General features: G+C 40.0%; 1 protein-coding gene across 1 annotated transcript; it reads left to right on the top strand.

Moving 5' to 3' along the window:
- Positions 1-1750: 1750 nt before the first annotated feature.
- On the top strand, positions 1751-21027 carry zer1 (zyg-11 related, cell cycle regulator). Its single transcript, XM_070988856.1, has 16 exons — positions 1751-1872; positions 2952-3140; positions 3305-3455; positions 5854-6308; positions 8578-8751; positions 9081-9195; positions 10197-10343; positions 10483-10656; positions 10774-10989; positions 12131-12172; positions 12446-12565; positions 12740-12855; positions 13330-13518; positions 14456-14553; positions 14954-15056; positions 18611-21027. Exons 2-16 carry the CDS (start codon positions 2974-2976, stop codon positions 18696-18698), a joined length of 2355 nt encoding a protein of 784 aa, XP_070844957.1. The 5' UTR covers positions 1751-1872; positions 2952-2973; the 3' UTR covers positions 18699-21027.
- The last annotated feature ends 1001 nt before the right edge of the window (positions 21028-22028 follow it).

The raw sequence follows: 22028 nt of genomic DNA, 5'->3' as shown, positions 1-22028 counted from the left end.
ACAGCTTCAATGAAGTGTTAGAATAAAGATGAAGTGATAGAATATGTACTGTATGTGACATCAACCAGTGTGGAACAATGTCATTGTAACTGGAGGGAGGATAGGCTCTGTAATTTAACAGATGCTCAGTTTCCAGCATTGGTTCTTTCCCTTGTGTCCCCCCACACTTCAAAGACATGTGGGTCAGATGCATATGGCTGGATTAACCTGCTATGGCTCTGTGGCAAAAATGAGTTTCTGGGCCCTATTAACCTTCCATTTCTCCCACCGTCCGTGTAATGTGTGGACACAGGAGCTGTCTTCAAGACAATGAACTGATAATCTTGCTACTGTTGAAGCTAGTAGTTGGACAAAAGTATCACATTTGACATTTGGTGGAGGTAGATTTGAGGTTGTAGGATGAAGAGGAAGTTTATCACTTTGGGGACATGAATGAAACTAAATTTCATTGCATTTCCCTGTTAGATGTCAGAATCAGAATCAGAAGATTCAGAAAAGCCTTTATTGCCAAGTATAGTTTTACACATACGAGGAATTTGCTTTGGTGGAGTTGGTGCATGACACATCTAGTTAAAAATAAGCTATTAAGTGGTAAAAAAAATATAACAATATAAATATGTATACACAAGTCTGGTTTATTGTTTTTCGGAAACAGTCTGTTTTTTCAGAATAATTAATAAGAAAAAAAGATGTTGTCTACAAGTGGAAGTTTCAACATGATGGATGGATGAAAGTTCAGGAGATTACCTAAAAGGTATAAGATTCATACTTTGAGGGGCATGACTATTGATGCCAAATGTTAAGGAAATTTGGACTGTAGATTTTGAGATAATTGTGTTAGTCACTCACTTTCCCCCCTCAACAGCTGCAGAGCCTCTGCACATCATACTGCCTGAAAATACCCATTGATGAATGTACATTATGTATGATGTGACTGTCTGAGTTAGGGTCTGCATATCCGCACAGTAGTCATATCGGCCTCTCTCTCTAAAGACACCACCTAAGTATATGTTTGTTTAAAGGTTTGTGAACAAGATAGATAGATAAATAAATAAATAAATAACACATGGCCCCTCTAAAAACAGGGCCAGAAGATCAGGTACTATTACGTGACCATGTGTCAATTGATTTCATACTTTAGTGTGCAAATCTGTAATATTTGTAACACATTTGCAATTAACCAGATTTACACACAGTAAATCTGGGCCTTGTAGGGCTCTGGAGGTCTGGGGCTCCCAGGGCAGTTGCCCACTTGGACCCACACATTAATTTGCATAAAGGAGTGGACACCAAAGAGAGTACAACTATTTAAATATTTTAGATTAAAAACACAAAATATTTTCCACTTAAGCTTGGTTAAACAACTCACATTTTATATGAACAAACTCTGAAAAAAAAAAAAAAATCACCAATTTCGTTTTTTATTTAAGTGTGTTCTTTCTGTGTGTTTGTTCTTCTTTCTTTCTCATGATATAGTCCTCAGATGTACTGCAGCTACAACTATTACCACTAGTATTACTACTGCTGCTACTGCTACTACTACTACTGCTGCTACCACTACTACAAGTAGTACTACTACCACTAATAATAATAATAATCATGTAGGTTAATAAAACCAGAGTAAGAGATATTTGCTGGTGACAGAAAGAACTGCGTAAGATTATAATAATGTGATTGGCGTATAAAAAGGGACTGGAAGGATGAGTGATGGAAGTACAAGAGGAAGAGGAAGAGCAGGAGGAAGAGATGGGAAAAGGAGGAGGGGTCTGTTTGTTGACATCGGACGCAAACGAAAATCAGATGGGTGAAGACTGGTGATCTTAACTCAATTTCTCGCCCTCATCAAGACATATAGCCTTGGCGAAAGCTAAGGTAGAGCACTGCCTGATGGGCTATGCACTCACACACCGCTGACCACTGTTTGTAGCCTGCATATCCACACAGAACTCTTAGCTAGCGCTAGCCCCACAGGCTAATTTAGCTAACATCATAGCTGGGGAAAGTCATCGTTAGCCACAAGCTAATTTAGACGCTGAAATGCATTTGTGACACCGTATCGGCAAGTTAAGGCTTAACTTAAAATAACAAGTGTTGCATTTTGGTAGTTTGGGTTGTTGTGAGCGTGCAGGCTAACACTTGCGGTCTGTTTGTCAGTAGCTGTCTAGCATTAGTGTTATTAAAGTCAATTATTCTAGAGTGCAGCTAGCTGGCTAGCTAGCTAGCCATCTTAGTTCATTGCTATGTGTGGTTAACTAACAAAGTTAACGCTAGTACTACTAACCAAAAGACAGGGCAGGCTAGGTTACTAGCTTCAGCTTATCAGCAGGAGTCACTCATTGTTATATAAATAAGGTAAGATAATTTCATTTGTAATGTTGAAACAAGTTGTAGAAAAGTAGCCAACATTAGTTGCTAACAGTTGCCAGCCATAGGCATGACGGCTGACTTCGCTGAGTATGCCAAGGTCTCAGTTTATTAAGGCAGCGAAACGTTTTGACAGTAATGTGTTTGCCAGTAAATTTAGTTTTAGTAGACACAAAAATGCTGTTACTTTTTGTAGAAAGTAACGCAGGTTTGATGTACGACTTTATTTGGGATTGAATGTCATTTTGTCACTGTAGGTGCAAAGTCTGTTTCTCTGTTAGTGCACCGCACCGCACATAACAGTTTACTAAAGAGAAAGAGAAAGAGATATTAACCAAAGACATTCATGTCTAGTTGCAGTTAATGAGAAAGATGGTGGAAAAGGAAGCAGATAATAACCTAATGTTATAATTACAGTAACTCCACCTTTCATCACTTCAATTCCGTCCTCACACTGAAACACTGGAGATATCAATTATTCAGCTCAGAATATGTTCTTTTTGCTGTTTCCCACCAGAAGCAGCATTTTGTGAAAAGAAACAGTTCCTAGCCCTTTATTTTGTTCAATGCACACCTCCTTTGATCAGAGCTGGAGAAGAAGAGGCAAACATGGCAGCCAAAGCGGGAGACAACCCTGACAGCCTCATGACACTGGCAACGGTGTTCTGCCTGAGGAACCTCCGGAAAACCATGTGCTACCAGGGATTCAGGAACAAGCTGTGCCTGCGCTCAGACATCTTCCTGCCCAGCGAAATCTGCGACAAGCTGGTCAACACGTATGTAACAGAATACATCAAGTGATATTTAGCAAATTTCTGAAAAATGCCCCGTGTTTTGATAATGTTACAGATTCCATGTCTGAAAGGGGTTTTTGATTCCATGTTAAGCTGATTTTTTTATTTGAATTTAACGTATCATTATTATTATTTTGTTTAAACAGATATATGGAGTTGGTCCACACAGACAGTAACTTTGAACCAGAGGAAAGCTTCTTTCAACTATTCTCTGACCCTCGAAGCACCAGACTGACCAGGGTACAGCTGAGAGAAGACTTTGTACGCGACAGAGATCTGGAAGCCATTAGAAAACAGGTGGGGCGCCACAAGTTAGTCAAAGACTAGGTTTTCAGAGTAAACTAATAACATATTTAGGATAACATTTTCATTTTCCAGTTCACCTCTGTGGAACATGTCAACTAGAAAACTTAAACGTTAAAAGTACCTGCACCTTTTAAAGCATAGATGAACTATTACTGCTTTTTACACCCTCAGTCTTATTTTTCTAGTTTTGCCCATCATTCCCATCAGGTTATGATGACATATGTGTTACCAACATAAGAATAGAGACAAAGACTCAATGGAGAAGACCAGTAGATGGTGTGTATGAAGCAACATAACGATCGTATTATCTAAACTTTATTTTTGGAAGTTAAAACTAAGGCGAATCTTAAAGTTATTAATCAAACTCTGTGTTAGATTTTGGAAAACTTACTGGATCAGTTTTGGTCTATCTTACTGACCATTGGCATGCGTGCACAGTTCAGACATCATTTAACAATATAATGGATAGTTTAGGTCCAACTTTAATGCAGTTATTAGGCCAATGAATAATGTTTTGTCAGCATTCATTTTTTCCATAGACCAAGTTGAGAAGGAACTCTTGACCACTCTCTGCTCTGAATGCACAGAGATGATACTGATATTAATATTAACTAAGGCTATATAAATGAGTTAATAAATTAACTCATTAATATGAAATATTCTATATCTGAAACATATATCTGATCAGTTTTGCACTCTGTTACTAAAGATTTATCTCAAAAGACAAGTCTAACACACAAACAGGTGAAAAGTTAATCTAAATAATGACAATTTATTCTGTCAGATTAGACTTTTAAATTAGTAATTGTCCTTATTTACAGTTTTTAATATTCAAACCTCAGAAAAAAAATCAAAGAAGATCTTAAAGATGTTCTTGTTACAAGTGCTCACAAGCTCAAATTGTTGTACAAAACATAATTTTAAGCTATTATTTATTGAGTGAATCATTAACTTTTATTTTCATTTAGTACTGTTTGGACAAACGCTTGTGAAGTATTGTTTGGATACCCAACACCTCACCTCATAGTAATGTAGGATTCTTATGGCAACGGTACCATCAAGACCTGAGAACGAGGAGTGGCTGTTTGGTTTTCTGTTACCAGTAATTAGCACTCAAAGAAATTATGTCAAGTGACAATCAAGAAACTTTAGGTAATTTTATCCTCTACTGTCACACTGCAAAAAGCTGAATGATTGGGTTTATCTTTCTCTAAATGCAGTGGCCTCTCAGTATAATACTGTCATGATATGACCTTGTGTTATGTAAAACATACTTTTTGGTTTCTGAAGAATAGTTTGTCACACATGTCAACAGAATTTGTCACATATTCCTCCTTCAACATAAATGTTATAGCAGTGAAGTTCTTTCTAAAAAAGGTTCTTATGCTATGTAAAATGGCACTTTTGTTTAGCAAAGGAGAGTGTGAATGCCTCAGAATTATAAAACATCAATGGTAAACACAGCTGACGGCAATAATGATGTCGCTGAGGGGATGTTGATCATTAGAAATTGGTTAGAAGAAGGGAGATATTAAAAAAGATGGGAATGGTTAGTACACAGACAGTATTTTTCTAGTATTCCTGAATGTGACATGTTTGTTCAGAGATATGTGTTGGTTACTTGTGTACAGCAGTCATACCATAAATGAAGAATAACGGTAGGTCTGCAAACATGGACTTAAAAAAAAAAAAAAATGCACTGATGCACTTACATACTGATATACTCACATACATACATACATAAGATACTTGTCCAATACCCCATGCAAGCTCCTTATCCTGCAGGTGTGGCAATGGGACAAATAATTGATATAGTATTATATTGCAGTCTCTTACATGAGACTGTACTGTGTGCATCTGGACTAATCATTTATCCTTTTTACTCCAAACATTTCTAATCTGGAAGTGTTGTGCATTCTGACAGTTCAGACTCTTACCAGGTAGGGGCTGTTTGACACTGGGAAGATGGAACCATGTGTACCTGTGTGTTAGTATGGTTTTTAAAAGGCTACTACTCTGTACTTTGTTACTCATCGTACCATCTTAGTTCTCTTTGAAATCTCGTAAAAACCAGAGTGCATGACACTTCATTTTCCAGTTTCAAAAGTATTTCAACATGTTTGTCACAGATATTGTGATAAAGACTAGATGAGCATAGATGAACATATTGCACAATTGCCTGTATTGTCATTAGGGGTGTGCCATATTGTATTGTCCACTTTAATATTGGTAATATGATTTAAAAAAAATTCCGTACCTATAGTTGAATTTGTACAGCAGTTTGTAAAGCATAACCCATTCATTCATGATTGCAGCATATTTCAGTATGGTCACATTTCAAAGTGATGCACTGATGTTCAGTGATTATTTACTTTTTGTGTTCCATCAGGACCTGATTGGGCTCCACCTCACCTACTGCAACAGCCTGTCATCCCGCAGCTTGAAAACACTGACCTGCTTTCGTGAGACATTGGTATCTCTTTGTCTCTTTGGCTGCAGCCGCATCTTCTACCGGAAAGGTGGCGCCCCACTCGCCTGCAATGAAGACACTGAGGATGAGGAGGAGGAGAGCCCTGCTTCTAGACAAGCATTAGAGACAGACTTTAACTTCCAGGGGTTCAACCGCCTTAGGTTGCTCAATTTAGGTGGCCTGCCTGATGAGGTGGATGTTGAGACCCTGCTAAAACCTCTGAAGTCGCTCACCTCACTAGATCTATCTAATGTACAGTTGCTGGGAACAGCTTTTCTCACCCAGTGGAAAGATAGACTGGCATCTCTTGTTCTCTACAATGTGGACCTGTCAGAGGAGCTGGTCACCACAGTGGTCGAGATCGTTAATCTCAGGTAAGGTGGGAGGGGGCTTTTTATGTATAAACTGTCATTATGCTCTCAACACACCTTTGTATTGCAGTCCTTGTATGTACAGACAGTTGATCATGCCTCTTCATATATATAAGTGATAAAACACAACATAAAGATACTGACGTGCTGCTGCTGGTGGTGCAGCAGCCAAATTTTAGGTGCTTAATGGTCAAATTGAATTTGTCTTTATTTTCTTAAGGGCTACACCAAGCTTTTACTGTTTTAACATGGAGGAAAAGCAGCACCACTGAAGATTGTGTCATGCAATATATATGTATGGAGCAGATGTTATTTAATGGAATGTTATGCAAATCAGATGAACGGCAGCTGTGTTCATTTCCATCTGTAGTCTAGTAAGTGAACTGATATGTTAAAGATTCCTGAGATGGAAAGGTGCGGATGGAGGGGTTTCAAATGCACAGAAAGCACATGTCCGGGAACCTCCCACTGCCATTAGACTGTCTTTCACACCAATTGAACGACCTTGTTTTGCACGAGGTACAGTATAGGATGAAGCACATTACAAGCACAAGTACATTACCATCCTGCAAAATATTGTACTACATTGGAATATGAACAGCCACAATATTAAAGCTTATACTGTTGAATAATATATCAGATAACAATATAAAAACATATGTGACAAGACATTCTTAGTGATGAATCTTAGGGTTGGGCGGTAATCCAGTAATAGGTATCCCGCAGTATCTAAAAATAGCAACGGTATCAGTTTCATTACCGTCATTAAAAAAATGCTGCGCATATAGGTCTGTAGGGGCCTAACATAATTGTAGCATCGTCATAAGAAAAATGAAGTCCATACGTTAAATGAAGAATGAACCCAAGCAGTCGTACACATGTTTTAACACAGGTATGTCCAGGCACTTGCTATTGTTCTTAGCTCTCATGAAAGGAAGAAATTCAAATAAAACAGTAAAATAACACTTTGCTCCTCCTTCATGAGACGGAGCAGTGAAACCACCTCCTCTTTATGTAAACAAGCAGGACCTTCGCTAACGATCTCAAACTAACGCAGAGTCATAGGAGGAGACATTAGCGGCGTTTTTTCAGGCTGGAATATAACTTTTGACCACAAAACAGCAAAGATAAAACACACTTTATGATTTAGCAAAGTGTTTTTCTGCTACTCTTTGGCTGCTAGCTCACCGTGTTTTCGTCGCACAGTGAGGAGGCAGGCATCTTCGTGATCATCAGACTCTCTGCTTTCACTTTCTGCCTTCACCGGGCTTTTGAGGTGAAGTGGTGAAATCAGCAGACGCTGTACCTTTGACGTGCGAAATTTTTGTGTTTTTGTTACATGTGCATAGAATTTCTTCTGGTATGCTACAAGTTAGGACTGGTGCTTCTTAGCGTGAGCATTGACCGTCTGAACTGCGCGCATGTCACGCTGCCCTGCAAAGTGATTTTTAATTAGTCACAGTAATGCCGTATACCCCAGGACAACTTGAGGAAAGTTTGACAGTATCAAAATTTGGATACCGCCCAACTCTAATGAATCTACAGAGAATTGTCGGCTGAATCTGCAGCTCTCCTCAGCATTACAGAGATTTACAATGAGTGTCAGTTCATTGTTTAGCTGTCCAGCCCACAAGTTTAATCTCACTGCTCTCACAGCATAGTTTTCAGACAACACTACCTGCTCAGCTCCAAACAGCATACAGACACAGTTGGAAAGTAGCTGGTGAAGACAGTGGAGTATTTAAAGAGTCAGATATTTCCCTGAGACTAAAGGAGTTAAAGGAGAGTGAAGCCAGGACTTGCACTCATCGAGTGGACTTAAATGCGATTCCAAATGAATGATAACGTTGCTCTGTGTCTGCTGATAGGACATATCTAGTTTGGTGGCAGTGATTAATGAAGAGATGAATGATTGAATGTGCACAGTCTTTTGCAATACAACTGTTGACAGTGTGAAAGGCTCTTGCCAGCATCACCCATGCATGCTGAAGGTTGTGCTACAAACCTGTGTCAGGTTATTCACATATCCTGCAGTGATTGACTAATGGATGGAGATATCGATCTGCAACTTTGAATCATAGTGGATTAAAGGATAGATGTGAATTTTTTCAAGTCTGGCCCAACATAATTTTTTCTTCCATCAGTATTTGCATCATTTGTAACTGACAGCTGAATTACCATTCATTCTAATGTCCCTTTTGTTGTTCCTTTTATATGCCCACTAATCATGAAAAACGTGTGACTGTCATTGATAAAACTCTGCATTCTTTAGACATCTTGACATCTCACGGGAGAGCAGGCGAACCTCCAAGTTTAAGATGACCAGGAAAATCCTAACAGCCATCGTACAGCGTCTGGTCAATCTGGTGTCACTGGACATCTCGGGTCACATAATGCTGGACAACTGCACAGTTCCACACTTTGAAGACGCTATGGGTCGGCCGAGGTGGGTAAACTCTAGAGCAGGCAAGTCCAAACTATTCCACAAAGGGCCGTGTGGCTGCAGGTTTTTCCTCCAACCAATCAAGAGGATGCAGTCTGACCAATCAGCTGTCTGAAGACTGAGATCAGCTGATGAAATGAGTCAAGTCTGGTGTGCTGCTGCTTGGTTGGAAAGAAAACCTTCAGCCACTCGGCCCTTTGTGGAATAGTTTGGACATGGCTGCTCTAGAGTGTACACTGGATGTAAAGAAGTATAATCCAGAGTTTTTGGAAATTGCTTTTCCATTTCAATTTAATCTCAGATGAACAGTGAACAAGCTCTCTCTCTTTCAGTATTGAGCCGTGCAAGAGCAGCATCTATCCTTTCCAGGAGCTGAAGAGGCCGCTGCAGTTTCTGGGCTTATATGACACCACCCTCTGCAATGTAACACACATCCCTGCTTATAAGGTATTGGTTATCTAAAGAGCTGGACACACATTAAAGTTTTCAGCTGATAATAGTTATGTCTGGTCCATTCTCATCTGGGTGAGTTGCTGCTGACAGAGGATAAAATGATATGGTGTGTAATGTTAGTATTCTAATCAGTTCAGTCTAATCAGTCTCTAATCAATCATTAAAGTTCCTCTCCTTAAAAGTCATCTCTGTTAAACAAAATGGCATATTTAGATGTTCTTTCCATGAAAAGGATCCATGTATGCCTTAAAATGGCTCAGATGTAACTTCACACAGATCTAAGTATTCTCTGCCTCTGTCTCCACTCAGCTCAAGTGGACAAGCTCCTCAAATACACAGTCTTCTGCTAGTTTTCTGTTTGCTAGCTACTGTCCATGTTCAAACCAGAAACAGATGCTGATGTATTTTCAGTAATGTTTTTTTTAAATATTCTCCTCAGCCCCCTACTAACATTTCACATGAGTCGTCATGTAACTTGACAGGCTGACATTGGCAAACATCATCCCTCTACACTACAGATTTGTTTGGGCACCTTCGATGGATAAAACGGGAGGTGTGACCAAAATAAAAGGGTTTTTGTAAAACGCTGTGGTGTTACATTTGTGTGAAAGTTTGTCCTAATTAGTGAATTCATTCTTGAGTTATGGCCAAGAATGTGTTGTGTGTGGTAATGGTGACCAAAATCAAACCAATTCATCCTCGAGTCCAAATGAAAATTTATGTCACTTTACTGAGAGGTCACAGTGGGATTTATTTTATTTTTTTTAACTCTATACTTATGTTGATATAAAGCACTTTGTATCCTATGTTTAAGAAGGTGCTAAATAAATAAGGTTTTACTTGAAATATAACTGGTTATTCCCCACGAAGTTAAAGGTACAATATACACTGGTTAGATGGAGAAGTTCATTCTAATAGGTCATTCACACATATTAACATTGCTTATTAACAGGTTTTGTTTAGTGGGTTGAATCTGTTTTGCTGGCCTTTTTCAGGTGACTGGATCCAAGAATGAAGACCAGGTCCTTAATGCCATTGAGGCTTACACAGAGTTTCGCCCTGAGCTGGCACACAGAGCTATCAATCAGCTGTTTGACATTGCCAGGATACAACACTGCAGCCAACTCCTTCGAGCTTTGCAAGTATGATGAGTTTAAGTTGGGTTGTGCTTTGAAAATAGTGACACTGGTGACATCTAATTCAATCTTTGTGCAGTGATTCTGTGTGCTGCGCTTGTGTCACTCACTCATACCTCTCCGATAAACATTCTGTCATTTTCAGCTTGTCATAGCAGCACTGAAGTGCCATAAGTACGATAAGAGCATCCAGGTGACGGGCAGCGCTGCTCTGTTCTACCTGACCAACACAGAGTACCGCAGTGACCAGAGTGTGCGGTTGCGCAGAGAGGTCATTCAAGTGGTACTAAATGGAATGGAACAGTACCAGGAGGTCACTGTAAGTCTGTCATAAAATAGATATTCAGTCCAGCTTTTGGGCCTTTTTGATCTTGCTTTTCAGACTTGTAGTAGAGTTTGTAAGCCTTCCTGTGCCTCCCTCTTTGCCCCACACCAGGTCCAGAGGAACTGCTGCTTGACTCTGTGTAACTTCAGTATTCCAGAGGAGCTGGAGTTCCAGTACAGTCGGGTCAACCAACTGCTGCTGAAAATCCTGGAGCCAGCCAGGCAGGACGAGTCCATCCAGAGAATTGCTGTGCATCTCTGCAATGCTTTGGTCTGTCAGGTGGACAACTATCACAAGGAAGCAGTGGGAAAGATGGGATTTGTCAAGGTAACATCAAGATGAGCTTTTCTCTTTTGAACTTTCTTGTCTTTCTGACAGATGTCCATAAAAACAGGATGGTTACTATTGTCAAAATTGGATTTTTGAAATTAAATTTTTGGCTAAAAGAGGTAAGGTATAGATAAGGTTGACTGAATGGGAATCTGTTATATCGGCTAAGTATGCAAGCATACAAAGAATCTGTCTTGACATTTGCTATTTGCACAAATACAACATAGAAGAATAAGAATTGAAATAGAGCCAAAGTAGGTAATAATATGATAAATACTATGATAAAATTTGAGAAGCAGCCAATAGCAATATTCTGAATTAAGTCCTTTATTGAACATAATTTATTTGGGTAGTCTCATTAATATCATGGTCTCTTTTTCAAGAAAGACCAGAGAACAAGAAACATTGAGAGTCAAGTAGCACACAAGAACGACAATGAACAATCGAGCAACATATAGAATTCGTAAAAGCAAAAGGAAATGAAAATGTGCCAGACGTTGGCTGAGCATCCCTGTGGAAGCCCAGTATTCACGTTAAATGGCATTTGGTCTGTCAGTAAGCCCAGCAGTGGATATCAGGTGGTGTTGTCCCAAATCTACTCAGCCTTCTGATAGGTCACACCATTCTCTAGTCCTGACCAAACGTATTTGTAAGCCGCCTTTAGCTCATACTTTTACCCAAGCAAAGAACAGATACTCAGTGGCTTGACTCGACCGCATGTCTGGCAAGGGGGCTTGTCATCAGTGATCGGTTGCTTTTTGTATGTTGGAAGGGGAAATGGGTAGAAAGACATGAACTGACATACTTTGGTCATACAGAAAGACCTCACATACACGCCTGATGTGATATTAGACTCTAGTATAACCTTCTGCTCTATCTCACTGCTTAGGTTCCAGTGGTCTTCATTATAATTGATCTTATTCACAGTTTTTATTGATTTAATAAAAAAGTATAACATTGGTTATCAGTGACCACTGTGGTTGGTAACCATGTACTTACTGTTCAACCCACAAGCATCGGCAGAAACCTAGTAACCTTCCAAAGTTGTCCAATAGTTTCTCAAGAGAATAAACTGAAGTGTGGTGTCTTACCTGATCAGCCTTCAAACTGTACTCATGGCTTATTTTCTCCTTCACAGACAATGTTGAATTTAATTCAAAAGAAGTTACAGGACAGAATGGTGAGTCTCAGTTTTACTCCTCTTACATCTTTTGAACTTGAAATGTTATTGTTTTATAGATTAGAACTTGGATAAGTCATTAACTGTGTAACACTTTATTTGGTAGAATATTATTTCACAGCTGATCAGTGTTGTATCATACCCATCAACAGCCCAGTGTTTCCTGACTCTCTATGTTGATTGTCAAATAAGGGCAAAAATTACAACAACAGCAAAAAAATCAATCAATCAAATGTAAGGGGATTCATGCTTAAAGGTTGTTTTTCCCCTCAGTGTGACCAGGTGATGGAGTTTTCCTGGAGTGCTCTGTGGAACATCACTGATGAAACGCCCGACAACTGTCAGATGTTCCTCAACTGTCAGGGCATGAGCCTTTTTCTGGAGTGTCTACAGGCGAGTCTGCACTCCTTTCTCTTCTGAAGCCCTAAGAGAGGACTGAGCTGCCTTCAGGATTTGTTCCATACATGTTAGAAATATATTGATAGATTTCATATTGTGCAGCAGTAGACTGTTGGTATTTCCACTGTCAAAGAAAACCTCTCCTCTCATTGTATCATCTTACTTCAGGAGTTTCCCGACAAGCAGGAGCTTCACCGCAACATGTTGGGGCTTTTGGGAAATGTTGCTGAGGTCAAAGCACTGAGGCCACAGCTGCTCACCCCACAGTTCATCACTGTATTCAGGTACTGTTGAAAATGAAATACTAGTGACTTATTAGAAGCTTACAAGTAAATATTCACATCCCCTGCTGTTTGACTCAGAGCTCATTCATGATCATTTTTATAAACTTTCTGCTTTAAATGTGATTATTTACAGCCTGTGACATGATTCTCAGCCATACACTTGGATACAGACTAAATTAACATGGATTTACACAATGAGGCAGCACAGAATGCTGTCAGATACGTACATACATGACAAGACGCTTGTTATTTGCACCTTTGTCACATTTTGGAGTGTCCACACAGCCACACCACAACGAGGACACCTGCTAAAGTCTTCACCCAATTTTCGAACAACACAACTTGTCTGAACGTAGTTTGTAGTCAGAATTGAACTTTGTGTCTGCCTTGGGTAAGGGTTGTTATTTTGTACAACCCTCGTCAGATATTTGCTGATTTCATCTGTTGCCCCCTCACTGTTTGATGTGTTCACAGTAACCTGTTGGACAGTAAGGCTGATGGGATTGAGGTGTCATACAACGCATGTGGCGTGCTTTCACACATCATGTTTGATGGGCCAGAGGTTTGGTCGATGGAAGAGCCTCGAAGAGACACAGTGATGGACAAGATGTGGGATGCTATCCAGAGCTGGGACGTCAGCTCACGCCGCAACATCAACTACAGGTAGTAACTATTTCCTTATTAATGACATCTTTTTTGTTATTTAATGTACAATAATTCTAATAATGTGTACTATAACATGATATTTTTATGACATGTTTCTGTAAAATTGTCAGTGTCAACCATGGATGCTTTTGAATAATACATGAAATGAGCAAATACCAGGAAGAGTAGTTGAGACAGTGAACATTATACCTGCCACTTAATGTAACATGTCATGAAATGTAATACTTCTTGGGTTGAAATGCCAATTAAACCTGTTTGTGTAAACAAGTTACCAAATGACATCATGACATCACATCTTTTTATTTATCAGTGAATATAACCTCTTAGACAAATTTGACTGCCATAGTGCTGAAGTAATAATAGAATACAAGCTATTACAGTAATAGTCAACAGTAATGGCCGCTTTAAATGACTTTATATACCACGAATAAAGTCATTTTTGCTTTTGCTTAGTTTTTGCATTTCAGACATGTAATATCATTAATATTGATGTTGGCTTAGCCTCATATGGTGCCTCTCAGATATTATCATTACATTTGAGTTAGTTTTTCTGCAAAATAAAAGCCATTTGTCTGGATGAAAAAATATTTTTATTACACATTATAGTCTCTTTTCGCTAATCATGACAAAGATGATATGGCACATGTCCATGCACAATTTGATGCGAAGCAGAATTAAAAAGTTTGATTGTCAATTATATTTATCTACATTGATGTTCCATTGTTATCTCATGCAAAATAACTTAATATAATTAATATTTTTCTTGGGTACTACCAAAAGCATGAACATGTCATTTTCCTGGATGGAAAATACAATTGCAACTCGTTACATGTGTTACTGAGTTGGATACTGAGTTGCAGCTGTGGTGTAGCTGTACAGCCCAGCTGTCACTGGTTTTTCTCCTGTTTGAATTTTTAAATTGCGTTGGTCCCAGGTCATTCGAGCCCATCCTGCGGCTGCTGCCCCAGAGCATCTCCCCTGTCAGTCAGCACTGGGCCACATGGGCTCTCTACAACCTGGTGTCAGTTTACCGTGAGTATCTGCAGAGTTTCAGGCCACATTCAGCATTTCATGTCAGTGCCGTCAGAGGTGTTCTGAACAGTCAGCACGAACACTGTTACTGGAAACTTCACTTACAGATATCTTATATTACACGTTCCAGCTAATGGAATAGAATGATATCCTGCTACATTTTCCTGTCCTGACTAAATAGTCATTTTAAGGACATGATATGGCATATTTAGAGTATGACTTTCTTTTTAACTGTGTTCCAACATTATCTTTTGTCTTTCACTTCTCACCAGACTGCTTGGTCTTATATATAAGGACACACACCACCTTTCTTAATTGCCTAAATTGTGCTGATACAGTAGAGCAATGCACAGGAATCATTTTCACAAACTTTCTCTTTCCATTCATTTTTGTTCTGCAGCAAGCAAGTATTGTCCCCTGCTGATAAAGGAAGGAGGAATAAGCCTTCTCGAGAAAGTTCTGGAACTGGAGAGCTCACAGCCAGAGACCAAGGACATGGCCAGGTAAGACTGACACCTGTGTGTATGTGCCTAATGTACATTTCATACTTGTTAGTACTCTCTGTACCTTGTGGGAAGGTTCTGTTTACCTAAATATATTCTACAGCTAAAGATTCAGTTGCAGGCTGAGCAGCAGAGAGAGGAACTAGTTTTCCTATTCCTCTTATTCCTCATATCTGTTTCACTTGTAAAGAGAATTTTGTGAGAAGGCTTTGGGTCAAATAACGCTGTTGCTAGCAGTCATCAGTCACTGCAGTAATCTAAATACATGGAAACACATATAGTCACTTTACAGACCTGTAGTTCAGTTCATATAATCCATGGCAAGGGCAAAAAAGTTTACAGTTCTGGTCTGTGTCATGCTTGTATAAATTACCTCCTTTATGCTTCATAATCAGCAAATACTGAATTAGAAATGTCCCAGAATGTTGTCTTCTCCCACACAAACAGGAGCAAACACAGATAGTGATACACTGGATAATGTTTTGGAAATCATCCAAGGAGGATGAGCTGATGTTTGTTTATCTCAGATCCTGGGTCAGTATCATCCAGCTGAATATGGCTTCACATGGCTTCAGTAACCAGGAGGAGTTAGGGGCCAGATAAGCCGTGTTTCCAAACACTTTCAGCATAGTACCATTGGAACCCCTACCCATCAAACCCATACAAAATAAAAAAAATATACCCTTGATCTGTTTTGCGTTCACACAGCACTCTTAAATGTAGGCTACCAGGGCTACCTGGTTACCAGGGCTTCAGCGCTCACCCCTTTCATTTTTCCAGCAGTTCAGAAACAATAGACTTTTCTTAGTATTTAGAAGCTGCAGCGTTTATTAATTGCCACACTGTAACATATAATATACGTTTACTGCCTGACTGACAGCTTACCACTAATATTTTCCTCTGCTTCACTTGAATTCACTCTCACTTTTCTACGAGTCACTCTCTCACTCGCTCAGCAACAAACTCACTACGCACACACATTTTGTGTTCTTCCTCCAGTGTGAGGTTGTTAATCACAACAAGGAGACAGTCTGTTTGAGAAAAGGCTCCAGACAACAAGACAAAAGACTGCTGGGAAAGAGCAAGAGTTTGAGAAATCTGAAATGTGAGCGCAGACATCGAGAGAACAATGGCTGCTCAAATTCTCTCTGAACAATCAACAGACTGCAGAATTTCTAGCTCCACTTTTCTGTATCAGATCAGTGTGCTGGGTAACAACAGAGGGGACAGAATGGAGTGGTTCAGTTGGTACTAGGGTTGGGCGGTAATCCAGTAATAGGTATCCCGCGGTATCTAAAAATAGCAACGGTGTCAGTTTCATTACCGTCATTAAAAAATGCTGGGCATATAGGTCTGTAGGGGCCTAACATAATTGTAGCATCGTCATAAGAAAAATGAAGTCCACTCCGTTCAATGTATCTGGTTGAATTTTCACTCGAGAAAAAGATGCTAAAAAAAATGAACCTGAACAGTTTTACAGATGTTTTAACACTCATTATCTCGTCCAAGCTCCTCTGTTGAAAACACTTTTTCAGCCTTTTTTCTGCTTGCTATTGTTCTTAGCCCTCATAAAAGGACGAAATGCAAATAAAACAGTAAAATAACACTTCGGGCTGCTCAGCAGAGTCCTCTGTGAGCGCTCTGCTGCTCCGTGAGATGGAGCGGTGACACTAGCTGCGTGGTTACGCCGGTCAATAGCTCAACGACCCGCCCACATTCACCATAGAAACACCAATGACGATCCAGAAGGAAGTAACCCCAGAGATAGGTTATTGCATGAAGAGCGCTCCCTCCACTCTAGATACCCCCTCCTCTTTATGTAAACAACCAGGACCTTCGCTAACGATCTCAAACTAACGCAGAGTCATAGGAGGAGACATTAGCAGCGTTTTTTCGGGCTGGAATATAACTTTTGACCACAAAACAGCAAAGATAAAACACACTTTATGATTTAGCAAAGTGTTTTTCTGCTACTCTTTGGCTGCTAGCTCACAGAGTTTTCTTCGCACAGTGAGGAGGCAGGCATCTTCGTGATCATCAGACTCTCTGCTTTCATATGATACTGGGCTTTTGTGGTTTGTGCAAAGTGGTGAAATCAGCAGACGCTGTACCTTTGACGTGCAATATTTTTCGTGTTTTTGTGTTTAGTGTTCGTGTTACATGTGCATAGAATTTCTTGGGGTATGAATTATGTTTCGTTTGGGTGGCAATGCTTGGTAGAGGCTTTTAGCTGAGTTTCTCCCCGTCATTCTGGTATGCTACAAGTTAGGACTGGTGCTTCTTAGCGTGAGCATTGACCGTCTGAACTGCGCACATGTCACGCTGCCCTGCAAAGTGATTTTCAATTAGTCACGGTAATACCGTATACCCCGGGAAAATGTGGGGAAAGTTTGACAGTATCAAAATTTGGATAATGCCCAACTCTAGTTGGTACCATCCACAACTTCTGAAAATGGAACCACAAAAACAACTATGAAATGTGTAAAGAACTGAAGTGAACTGGTGCTGAGTGCTTGGTTAATGCAGCTTTGGAAGAACCTTTAGCTCTGAGCTCTGGTGTTCCTTGCCTTGTGTTGAGTGCTCCTGTCAATAACTGCACACACATTGCCTTCAGAAACTTTTTTTTTTTTTTTGGTGTCACTGGCAGATTTTAGGATACAGCTGCAGGTTTGGGGGACAAAGTACAAAGTGTTGATTTCAAGCAGTGTTATAGATGGAGGTCCTGACATTTCTGTCAGTGTGAAGCTTTTGTGATCACTTCAAGCAGGTGTGTTACTGGAGAACGCAGAGAGCTGGCAGCAGAGGGGTGGGAACTTATGCGACACATTGCTGATGCCTGGATCAGACCATGAGATTTTTTTTTTGTGTGTGTGTTTCACGATGGTCACTGTGTCAGATCTAACGATCAGTGGATAAACTGTTGCTGTGTCTCAGTCAGGTGACTGGCAAGATGACACATATGACCCCGACTAATCACGGCACGTCTTATTTCACAATCACACACGAGTCAGAGATGATCAAATAGGACAGGTACAAGTTTCAGATATAGCTTTTTTATTTCCAGAGTTATACCTTTGCTGTGTGATGTAGCACCACTGCTTGTTTCATCCACTAAGCCTAAATTTCATAAAATGTAATCATTTCTTTGTCAATGAAAGAGCACTTTATTAAAGTGGAGGCAGGGCACCTTCACTATAGAATGCTGTAGGATATAGCTGTAATAGTAGTTCAGCTTTTGAATTGTTGCTCATATCACATCACAAAATCCTTTGGTGGCTCTGCTTTGTTACTTACCACAAGCGGACCAAGAATCACCTTCTGAGGAGGTCCCGGTCTGGATTTTTGGTCCAGCTTTCACGTGAGCCTAAGCAAACTAAACCAGAGTGTGTTCTTACTCTGTCAAACAAGTTAGATGGGGAAGCACCCTGATTTGCATTTGTTCCTAAAAATCCCTTTGTGAAAAAGATTTCAGTACAGACATAGAATTTACCATTGAAGAAGCTCTTGGACAAGTATCAAGCCTTTGGCTAACGTGCAATATTTTCCTTTTTCAGCAAAGTAATGGAGCAGTGTGAAAACTTCAAAGAAGACCCCATGGAAACAAATCATGGACAGGAGGTAAACTATGGACAAAGAGGTTGACACCACAGGAGCCATGATTCCCAGCAAACATCAAGCAAACCAACCTAAGGCCCCTCCTACTGTCATCACCACAAGGGTCAATTGTGTGCATTATTCTTATTCTTATCATCCTTGTTATTTTGTAGAGCAGAAGTGTGTCTCTGACCGTCTTTACAGCAATTTGGACAAAAGCTTAATATATGACACATAGGACTTAAGATGTGGTGCATGGTGTTTTGTTGTGAGGGTGCTTACCTTTGCTGCACATAAGCATCTCTTGTGTTGGGACAGGTTAACAGGGGTGGGTGACTGTTGATCTCTCAGAGTGTGTGTGTGTGTGTGTGTAAGACTTAACGGCAGAACAAGCAGTTGGAGTGATGCTTGGTTCTCAGTTGAAGGAAACACAGCCCTCTCCAGCTCACTGCCGTTAACTGTGTAACATTGAACAAAAGGCTAAAGGCTGTGCCGTGTCCTGCGCTGCCGTCAGAGGCCTCAGCTCTCACACTGCTCTCTCACAGTCACTTATGCTTGTGGAGGCCGCTGAACTGTTGACACATGTCCAGTGAATCTTAGCCATTGTGTGTGTAGGCTGATGTTGACGGGAGGGAAGTCTTCCCAGACCACGTGGCACAATGATGGACTTCTTTGTTATATATGTAAATATTCTCTGTTTGTCTCATCCTTTTACTGTGTATATGTTTTATAATATAACTGTCAACACTCATGACTTTACTCTGTATTTAAATTTGTTTAAGTTCGACTGAGATGGTCAGTGCTAAGAAACTATACACAGAATACCCAGTCATCCAAATGTAGGCAATCCTGGATACTCTGGTCTTTGAAGGATAATTTGGATTTAGTTCAGCATCGCCTGTGTTTTTAATTATCTGGCATTTTAACTTGATTCTGTTGATTCTCCTTATTGGAAGCAGTAGTGAGCTTCAACAATGAGGGAGGTCAAAACACTCAAAATACACTGTATGGCCTAATAAATGTGGACACTACAGGAGCTAGTGCACAAAGCCCGATCTGATTCAGCACTGCAGTCCTACACAGTAACACTGTTGGACTCATGATGGATAGTTGAAAACAATAACAACACAGGATAAAAAATCAATGCAGCATGACCTAGGACAGTCTTTTTATTCCACACATTCTTCTTCCAAAACCTGGTGCCTACATTAACCACAGTGCAACTTGGCTGCTGACAGTTTGGAAATTGTGGCTTGTGGGAGAAGTTTGCCTTCAGGGCTTTCAGTCAGAAAGTCTTTCTAACACGTGGCTAACGTTGAGTTAGGTAGAGGCACCAAAAATTAGGTTTCAGAAAAGATCATGATTTGGGTTCAAATAATAAGTCAACATTGACTGCAGCAGAAAGGCTTTCTGGCCTGAAGGCAGAATTCTCCCACGTCTGGGATTCTGGCAGGTTATGCTAGTAGCGGCTAATGTAATCTTGAGTCTCATGCCTCAATCAGGGATGAGGACTTGGCTGCAGAGGTCTGGTAAGTTCATTTCTTTTTCACTCCACCCCCCCATCCCCAAAACTAGCCATCAGCCCTAACTGATGCTGACTCAAGTGACATCACTTGAGGGCAGGATTTCACACTCGTTGTGACAAAGTAGTCCATAAGTATAATATGTCCATGTCCATTATACGTGTTTAAATATTACGGACATGTAACACTTCAGGCACCATCTGGAATCTTAAAGCTGTCTGCAGTGTTTTGCCCTCGAGCTCAACAGTGCTTACAGTGGTTGAGTCTGATGCCAGATAATCAAAAAGACGAGGCTAAAGGAAACAATTATCCTTGAACAACACCTGATGGTTGGTCAACATGCTGCTAACTGTTTCACTTCAAACACAATACAAGTTGTCCCACGGTACTATACTAACGTTAAACAGCAGATGAAGCAATAACTGATGGGAGAGAGATAAAACAGTGCATTGATATGTATGTTTAAAGTTAAAAGTGGGATGTTCTGTTCAGGAAGTAAGTAGGGAGATCCTTTTTCTTACCCCAAATCAAAGTCGGACTTTATTCTCTCCAGTTGCTGTTATGACCTTAAAGGTGCCCTATGGAGTTTTGTAAACAAACATTTTTATGTTCACATTTGTTGTTTCTCACCACACCGTGTGTACACATGAGGCCTGGCAAAGTTGTTGAGTGCATTTCCTCACAAATATTTCAAAACCTAATTTTATTTATTTATTTATTTATTTTATATATTTTGCAAACTGCAAATGTTTGCTAGCTCACAGTCTTCTAATTTGCCTTTTATGACACACTGTTATAGTTCGTACCACCAGCCATCAATAAGTGGACTAACATACAGCTGTCACCACAAATATGTATCGCTCTGCCCACGTTTTTATCTGTGTGGGTCCTTTTATTTGAGCTCAAGATCCAAACAGAACAAGGACCCACACATCTAAACTTTGCTCCATTGCCACTGGTGGTGAAAAACTCCAGAGGGTACCTATAATGACCCTGGCTAACTGGTTTCTTCACAGGCATTTCTCACAACATGACACTGAGATCAGGAACAGGAAAATGTTGAATTAGGACAATGTTCTGCAAAAAGCATTCACAATGAGTGACCCTCTTGAGTAAGTGTGTGCTCGGCTGTCAAAGGCACTGTCTTAAATTCCAAACTACAAAATCCAAATCTCAACAGTAGGTGTCTGAAATTTTGAGCAATTGCTTTTAGTTTAGAGAGCAGGTTACCTGTCATATTCATTTGCATACCAGTGAGGCATGGCAAATGCACAGGCTTCAACTGTTTTTATACCGTCTTTCATATGTATGACCGGCATGTGTGATATGTTTCCATTGTGTCATCATAATCAGGGCAGCAGTAACACATGGCGGACTTGGGACAGTTACTGTATGTTATGATAGCAGTTGCCTTTCTATCCTTAGTGGGAGTTTGATACACATCCATGACAGTTATGTGCCCAAAAATAGATTCCCAGTAATATGAACAATAGCAGAGCTTTCTTTTTTCTCCTTGCCTTGTGGTATTAGTGAGTGGAATAATGATTTAGGGGGAAAACAGCTGAAATTGAAGTTTTAAATAAAAAGCATATACAGTACATATACAATCAATATTAAAAATTGGAGTCTGTTTAATTTAGTAACTCTTGTAATTTCATTTTTATGTGTGTGGCTAGAACCTCAACTAATTCCATTATTAACTAAGCTATTGATAGATCAAATCAAGTTTATTATCACGCACAATTATATGCCGTCAAACACATAGTGAAATCTGTTTGCATGTAACTCACTCAGGAGCAGTGGGCAGCCGCTGACATGAGAGTTAACATACATGTTTTGATGCTGGTGGGAAAGC

This window comes from Chaetodon trifascialis, chromosome 20 (genome assembly GCF_039877785.1).
Source record: "Chaetodon trifascialis isolate fChaTrf1 chromosome 20, fChaTrf1.hap1, whole genome shotgun sequence".
In the NCBI taxonomy this organism is placed as follows: domain Eukaryota; kingdom Metazoa; phylum Chordata; class Actinopteri; order Chaetodontiformes; family Chaetodontidae; genus Chaetodon; species Chaetodon trifascialis.
The sequence above is the reverse complement of the archived record's forward strand: the minus strand, read 5'-3'. Positions and strand labels throughout refer to the sequence as shown.

Coding starts and splice junctions, on each gene's coding strand:
- zer1 (XM_070988856.1), top strand. CDS start 2,974: ATGGCAGCCAAAGCGGGAGACAACCCTGACAGCCTCATGACACTGGCA. Junction 10,344..10,482: donor AACTCCTTCGAGCTTTGCAA/GTATGATGAGTT, acceptor TGTCATTTTCAG/CTTGTCATAGCAGCACTGAA. Junction 14,554..14,953: donor CAACCTGGTGTCAGTTTACC/GTGAGTATCTGC, acceptor TTTGTTCTGCAG/CAAGCAAGTATTGTCCCCTG.